General features: G+C 40.5%; 1 protein-coding gene across 1 annotated transcript in view; it reads left to right on the plus strand.

The window, feature by feature from the left end:
- The first annotated feature begins 609 nt into the window (after positions 1-609).
- The window catches only part of ciita (class II, major histocompatibility complex, transactivator), a 20,775-nt gene continuing 12,744 nt past the window's right edge, over positions 610-8,640 (plus strand). The window contains exons 1-4 of the mRNA XM_062985071.1: positions 610-892; positions 6,306-6,365; positions 6,451-6,507; positions 6,601-6,636. Of these exons, the coding sequence (XP_062841141.1) occupies positions 610-892; positions 6,306-6,365; positions 6,451-6,507; positions 6,601-6,636 (436 nt within the window). The remainder of the gene's footprint in view (positions 893-6,305; positions 6,366-6,450; positions 6,508-6,600; positions 6,637-8,640) is intronic.

Consider the following 8,640-nt stretch of genomic DNA (forward strand, 5'->3'; position numbering starts at 1 on the left):
TTGTGAATTTGGAAAATTATGCACTGGTGCTAAAAAAAAAAAAACTAAATCTAGACCTGCAGATGACAGTCCAGTGGTGGTGTGCTTTACACCACTCCACCTGATGCTCTTGACAATGGAATTTAAATCCATAAATCTTAAGGTGACTAAGAGCATTTTATGTTGTAGTATGGCCCATTCTGCATTTGTTGCGCTTGACTTTATGCACCAGTATGCAATGGACATGGCAATTCTGGTAGTTATAAGGACGCTGTACCATCAAACAATACAGTTTGCACGCCGCTCGCGGACGCTTGGTCAGCACTTGTGTTCTGATTAATTTTTTTTCTGTGAATAGACGTCTCTTTGTGATGGAATCAAACTTCCCACTTTTGTTGAATGTCGGATTTCTGGTCCAAAAAAGTGAAGTGAGATTTAACCGTTTCGTCAGATTTGATCTCAAATTTTTTTTTAATTAAGAAAAGCACATGTGAAACTGTCCAAGCGCTGGACATGGTTTAGTCCGATACAAATCGCTCTTCTGCAGCTAATGGTCTATATTGCTGGTATTGCTGGTATCTTTAAATAAACGACTTTGTCCTTGATGAGTTCTGATGGTCGTTCGGGGTCATGGTTCCTTTCCAAGAGGTTCTCGCTGAAGTGAGGAGGTTTTTACAAGAGGCGAACCCAGACCTGCTTCTGTCACTTTTCAACCAGCTTTTGGAGGCTCGGATCTTTTCAGAGCAGTACTACCAGTCCCTGTTCGACCATGTCGAAGGGAATCCTGAAGATGAAAGCCTGGGTGATCTGGATGACTTGGCCAGGAGGCTTGCTCTGCCAGTTTGGCAGAACTGGGATACCAGCAAGGGGATCCTGTTCTCAGCGTTTATGGAGAAGGAGCCAGACTTCAGTGGTATGCCTTTATTTCTTTGGTGCTTTATTTTGTGGTTATCTCAGCAGGTACTCGCTCGGGTGCAAGTTTTGTCCATGCAGCATGTTTTTACTGCACATTCAAACAAAAGCCAAACAGGAATGTGGGTGTCTGGTCTAAACCATACCAATTAAATACAGTATGTGTTACTGATGGCCATTACTGTGGGTTTAAATATAATAAATAAATGTGTGATGTACGGGCACCCAATTTATGCTGTATTGCCACCTTGCAACCAAGGTTTCCAGAATAGAGTCTCAGCGACTATACACACTGGTGCAGCGGGTTGTGATGGTGCTGAACAGCCCCAAGTTCCTGGGTTTGAGTAAATGAATGGGTGAGTATGGATTGTACGAGGGATCTTCAAAAAGTTTCCTCACTTTTATATTTTGGTTATAAATGTTGAAGGCGTGAGGAGGAGTAATCGGTCGTGTCTGAGAGACTGAAAGACACTTATGGTCCGGATTTAGCTCCATCTGATTTGCACCTTCTTGGATCTTGAAGAAGCTTTAAGGGGAAGATTTTCATGTGATGGTGACCATGAAAAATGCAAATAATAAAAAACACAGAGATTCTTACATTTACTTTGACTTTTATTTTATTGCAGACAGTATGAACCTGTCCTTTGGCCTTTACACGCTGAAATACCTTGAATGGTTTCATGATATTATGCACTGTAGAGGGAGGAATATGCAAATCCCTTCCAATCTTTCTGTTTTTAAACATTTCAATCATTTTCTCACACATTTGTGGACACTGGATCCTCTGATCATCTTTACTCATCAAAGACTCTCAGCCTTTCCTGGATGCTGCTTTTGTACCAAACCATAATTACAATCACCTGTTCACATCACATCATTATTTAGTTTTTTTCACCTCATTACTAGCCCTAAATTCCCCTTGTCCCAACTTTTTTGGTATGTGTTGCAGGCCTGAAATACAGGAATGGATGTTTTTTTAACAAAGGAAAAGAAGTCGAGCAGACAAAACATGAAATATCTCAGGTTCCATCTAGTCTGCAATCAAATAAAATGAAAGAGAAATGTAAGGAACACTGTTTTTGTTTTGTTTGCATTTTCATTCTGTGCCAACTTTTTCTGATTTGGGGATGTATAAGGTTCAGTGTAGTGCAATGCAGACTGATTCTGTTTGGTGTGATGTCGGTGTACAGTAAACAAAGCCCGGTGTTGATTGTGCCAGCGCGCCTATCCAGCTGCATAAATGTGAAAGTAAAACCAAACCTTAACCAAACCCAGCACCAGACCACCCCATTCTTCAGTGTTATGTGTGTAGAGTATACAGCAGATCGTCAGGTTCCTCTTTCTGAACCTGTTCATTCAATTCGTATATGGAATAAAACGTTGTTAAATGTAAGATGAAGACCCGATCAGGCACAGGTAAAACTTTATACACTTGTATAAAGACTTTTCTATTAATAGTATCTTTTATTTCCCACTATTTGCAGCAGCAGGACTGCTTTTGTATTATTTCTTTAGTGCATATTTGTAGTTTATAGTAGTAAAATCCTTGTTAAGTCCTTGTTTAATGCTTTTTATAGTAATGTAGGAGTTTGTGGGTAGGTAAGCAGTGTGTTTATGCACCAGGTCAGTATGTGCGCACTTGGCGCGCTTAAAGCGCTCAACAACGCGCAGCCGCTTCTCCCCCGACCTGTAATAATAATGCGTTATACTGCGTTATAGTGTGGTGTAGTGTGCTAGGGTGGGGTTCTGCACACATCCGTTGTAAAGCACCCGATATGACCTTGAATCTGTAATAAAAAAGATGGAATAAAACGTTTCCTAACATGTGGTCGTGTTTGGGGGGCTCAGAGACCACGTTTCTTCTTCAACAGCTCAGTACACATCCTTATTCTTCTATTAATGTTAAAAATGAATGTTTTTTTTTTACTATTATTTATACGATAATTGGTTATTAAGCATGATTAAATCGCATTTCTGGAAGATCACTGCTGAAAAGATTGTATATGAATGCATACATAACCAATATAGCATAGCATGTTCGGTCTTTGAGTAAGAATACACACAATGCAAATGACCTGATAAGGCTTCTACAGTATATACTATAGAATAATATTGTATATGTATATTTTGTATATGTATATGCTTCTGTTATGTGATATATAATCCAGGGTTGATTTATTACTTTGCAGTGTTGTGCCTTTGTTATACTGTCATACTATTCTCAAGGAAATGACCGAGTTTACAGCTTTTATTTGCCGTGTGTATATAATAATAATATATAATAATATAAAATAACACTGTGTGTGTATTTTGCATGTAGTGTACTGTATATTGAATGTGTTTAAGCCTAGTTATTGGGAGACACACTTGTCAGTGCGCTCTCAGTGCTGGTCCCAAGCACAGATAGAAATAGGAGGGTTGTGTCAGGAAGGGCATCCAGCATAAAAAAACTGCGATATGTGCATAAAATAAGTGATTATGTGAATTATTTTATATAATAGCATTTTTTTTTTTAATCATATACTGAGAATAAGACTCATTTCTATAGTTTGTTTACATAAAAGTCTAGGAATGATTTGGAGTTTTATTATTATTATATTTAGTTTTTTTGCTTTTTAACACACACACACACACACACACACACACACACACACACACACACACACACACACACACACTGTATAGCCAGGAGCCTGTAAACACATGAAGATGAAAATGTAAACACTAAGACGGAAGGATTTGGAGTTTATTATTATTATTCACTCTCACTCACTCACTTTCTTAACCGCTTATCAAATTAGGGTTGCGGGGGGGGGGGTGCTGGAGTCTATCCCAGCTTTTCAATGGGCGCAAGGCACACAGTAACAGCCTGGACGGGGCGCCAGTCCATTGCAGGGCTGAAACACACATACACACACACATTCACCTATAGGGCAATTCAGAGTCTCCAATTAACCTGACTGCATGTTTTTGGACTGTGGGAGGAAACCGGAGCTCCCGGAGGAAACCCACGCAGACACGGGGAGAACATGCAAACTCCACACAGAAAGGACCCGGACAGCCCCACCTGGGGATTGAACCCAGGACCTTCTTGCTGTGAGGCGACAGTGCTACCCACCGAGCCACCGTGCCGCCCTATTATTATTATTATTATTATTATTATTATTATTATTATTATTATTATATTTGTTTGCTTTTTTAACACAAACATGCACTGTATAGTCAGGAGTCTGTAAACACATAAAGATGAAAATGTAAACACTAAGACGGAAGGATTTGGAGTTTTATTATTATTATTATTATTATTATTATTATTATTTGCTTCTATAACACAACATACACTGTATAGCCAGGAGTCTGTAATCACATGAGAATGAATTTGTTTAGCAAATTGTGTTAAAACTGGTTTCTAGTGTGTGTGTGTGTGTGTGTGTGTGTGTGTGTGTGTGTGTGTGTGTGTGTGTGTGTGTGTGTGTGTGTGTGTGTCTGTGTGTGTGTGTGTGTGTGTGTGTGTGTGTGTGTTTTGGGGTGTGTGCACCCATTTAGTCAACGGCGAATTTCTGAAATTAGTCACTAATGTGTGTCGAGGAGTTCTGGCTCACAATCGACATTCCAAATTTTCCCGAAGGTGTCGACTGAGCTTGAGGTCGAGGCTCTGTGCAGGCGGGATCGGTCGTTCTCCCAGACCATTACGGCCTTTACTTTGTGCACAAAGACACAGTCATGCTGGACAGAAAAAGACATTTCTTTATATATTTATTTTATTAGAATGTTTAAAACATGTTAGCAATGATTGTGATGAACACCATAGTTAGAAGGAGTGTCCACATTCTTCTTGGCAACTATTACTTTAGTAATATATTATTACCAGCTATTTTAATACACAGACTAGCAGGAAGTATCTTCATAGCTAAAAAGAAACAAACAGTTGTACCTTTGTGCTAAACAACACCTACAGTCTGTAGATTCAAAAAAGGAAGCAGCTGACAGAATTAATTGTGGATTTTTAACTTATTGTTAATATTATGATTCAGTAAACTGCCACAAACGTCTTAAATGCAGTTAAGTCCCTATATTAAAAGTATATACTGAATATAAGCAATCGTTTAGTAAATAAACCATTTTTTTCTAACTTTTACAAATCATAGAACAATATAATGAATCGTAAGTCTGAGAATGCACCAGACAAGACCAGACCGGTTTGTTTGCATTTTCTCCTGCTGATGATGGCAGCATGTTTAATTTTTATCATCCACTTTATCCTCGTCAGGGTCACAGTGGGTCAGGTTCCACCCAGAGCCATTCAGTACAAGCCAATCGTGCCTTTGTAAAAGCCCTTAGAGAGATTCAAACCCGGGTCTGAAGGGTGGTGGGCTGGTGTAGATCGCTGTGTCAACCAAGTGCTTCTGTTTCTTTACATACAATTGTATATACTAGTTACTTTATTAGGGCAAGCCATGAAGATGAAGATGTAAACACATTAAGACTATTTTCTGTAGCTTGTTTATATAAAAGTCTAGGAAGGATTTGGAGTTTTATTATTATTATTATTATTATTATTTTACTCTTTTTAACACAACATACACTGTATAGCCAGGAGTCTTTAAACACATAAAGATGAAGATGTAAACACATTAAGACTATTTTCTATAGAGTCAGGGTCACAGTGGGTCAGGTTCCACCCAGAGTCGTTCAGTACAAGGCATGAACACACTCCGGACAAGACGCCACCGGGCTTCGCCACCCATCACCCCAAGAAATAGCCAATCGTGCCTTTGTAAATGCCCTGAGAGAGATTCAAACCCGAGTCTGAAGGGTGGTGGGCTGGTGTAGGTGTAATAGATTGCTGTGTCAACCAAGTGCTTCTGTTTCTTTACATACAATTATATATACTAGTTACTTTATTAGGGCAAGCCATAGCCTAGTGGTTAAGGAACTGGACTAGTAATCAGAAGGTCACTGGTTCAAGCCCCACCACTGGCAGTTTGTCACTGTTGGGCCCTTGAGCAAGGCCCTTAACCCTTAATTGCTCAGACTGTATACTGTAAAATACCGCTAAATGCTGAAAATGTAAATTTATTAGGTAGCACTGTCACCTCAGAGCAAGAAGGTCTTGGGTTCGATCCCCAGGTGGGACGGTCCGGGTCCTTTCTGTGTGGAGTTTGCATGTTCTCCCTGTGTATGTGTGGGTTTCCTCCGGGAGCTCCGGTTTTCTCCCACACTCCAAAGACGTACAAGTGAGGTGAACTGGAGATACAAAATTGTCCATGACTGTGTGTGTTTGGCATTAAACTTGAACTGATGAGTCTTGTGTAAGCAGTAACTACCCTGTCATGAATGTAACCAAAGTGTGTAAAACATGACGTTAAATCCTAATAAATAAATAGATAAGTAACTTTATAATTATCTCCATTATTTTTATACAGAACCAGAGGACTTCTCAGTTGATGGAGATCTTTGGGGGACTATAGACAGTAAGTCGATGCTATAGCACCATATTTTTTGACATATTTAGGAAGGTTTGTATCATTTCCTAAAAATAAACCCGTTTCTTTGCAGATAACCTGTTGGATTGCTTAGGCTTTAGCTCAGGCTTTGATCCCGAGACATATCTCGGTCAGTAACTCTCCACATCTCCAGAAATGACCACAATCAGTGATTCGAGTGTAAACATTGTTTTGGATTAATGTATTTGTGATTTTCCATCAGATTCCAGTTTCTGTGATGATGTGTTCGATACCCTACGTGAGCAAATTTTTTTTTTCAGACATAGACAGAAATACACCGATCAGCCATAACATTAAAACCACCTCCACCTTCTACACTCACTGTCCATTTTATCAGCTCCACTTACCATATAGAAGCACTTTGTACTTCTACAGTTACTAACTGTAGTCCATCTGTTTCTCTACATGCTTTGTTGGCCCTCTTTCATGCTGTTCTTCAATGGTCAGGACCCCCACAGGACCACCACAGAGCAGGTATTATTTAGGTGGTGGATCATTTTCAGCACTGCAGTGACACTGACATGGTGGTGGTGTGTTAGTGTGTGTTGTGCTGGTATGAGTGGATCAGACACAGCAGCGCTGCTGGAGTTTTTAACACCTCACTGTCACTGCTGGACTGATAATCGTCCACCAACAAAAAATACCCAGCCAACAGCACCTCATGACCACTGATGAAGATCTCAAAATGACCAACTCAAACAGCAGCATAGAGGAGCGATCGTCTCTGACTTTACATCTACAAGGTGGACCAACTAGGTAGGCGTGTCTAATAGAGTGGACAGTGAGTGGACACGGTATTTAAAAACTCCAGCAGCGCTGCTGTGTCTGATCCACTCATACCAGCACAACACACACTAACACAACACCACCATGTCAGTGTCACTGCAGTGCTGAGAATGATCCACCAACTAAATAATACCTGCTCTGTGGGGGTCCTGACCATTGAAGAATAGGGTGAAAGCAGGTTAAAAAGGCATGCAGAGAAAGAGATGGACTACAGTCAGTAATTTTACAGTCAGTATACAGTCAGTATAACCTGGTAAGAGACTTTGTTGGATGGTGCGATGTGAATCATCTACAACTCAATGCATCAAAGACAAAGGAGATGGTAGTGGACTTTCGCAGGTCAGATTGGCCTACGCAACCAGTATCCATCGAAGGGAATGCTGTGGAAGTTGTCAGGAGCTACAGATACCTAGGGGTGCAACTGGATGACAAACTGGACTGGTCAGTGAATACTGACACTCTATACAAAAAGGGAGAGAGCCGGCTCTATTTTCTTAGAAGGTTAAGGTCCTTTAATGTATGCAACAAACTCCTGAATATGTTCTACCAATCTGTTGTAGCCAGTGTTCTTTTTTATGCGGTGCTGTGCTGGGGTGGCAGCATTAAAAAGAAAGACGAAGCAAGACTGGACAAACTGATTAGACGAGCTGGTGCAGTGGTAGGCATTGAACTGGAACCACTGGTAACAGTGGCAGAAAAGAGGACACTGTGTAAACTCTATTCTATCATGGACAATGTCAGTCACCCACTACATACAGTGATTACTAAACAAAGGAGCATGTTCAGTGACAGGCTGCTGTCTCAGAGCTGCTCCACGGATAGGCTTAGGAAGTCATTCGTACCCAGAGCCATTAGGCTCTACAACTCCACCAGGCGGGGATGGCTGACTGTAGCTAAAGAGTGAGGGTTTCTAGTGTAGCCATGTGTGTACGTACCTGTATGCACTTGTATGCACGTGCATGTGCAGGTGTATATATATACAGTGTATCACAAAAGTGAGTACACCCCTCACATTTCTGCAGATATTTAAGTATATCTTTTCATGGGACAACACTGACAAAATGACACTTTGACACAATGAAAAGTAGTCTGTTTGCAGCTTATATAACAGTGTAAATTTATTCTTCCCTCAAAATAACTCAATATACAGCCATTAATGTCTAAACCACCGGCAACAAAAGTGAGTACACCCCTAAGAGACTACACCCCTAAATGTCCAAATTGAGCACTGCTTGTCATTTTCCCTCCAAAATGTCATGTGATTTGTTAGTGTTACTAGGTCTCAGGTGTGCATAGGGAGCAGGTGTGTTCAATTTAGTAGTACAGCTCTCACACTCTCTCATACTGGTCACTGAAAGTTCCAACATGGCACCTCATGGCAAAGAACTCTCTGAGGATCTTAAAAGACGAATTGTTGCGCTACATGAAGATGGCCAAGGCTACAAGAAGATTGCCA

The sequence above is a fragment of the Trichomycterus rosablanca genome, chromosome 22 (assembly GCF_030014385.1).
Source record: "Trichomycterus rosablanca isolate fTriRos1 chromosome 22, fTriRos1.hap1, whole genome shotgun sequence".
Classification (NCBI taxonomy): Eukaryota; Metazoa; Chordata; class Actinopteri; order Siluriformes; family Trichomycteridae; genus Trichomycterus; species Trichomycterus rosablanca.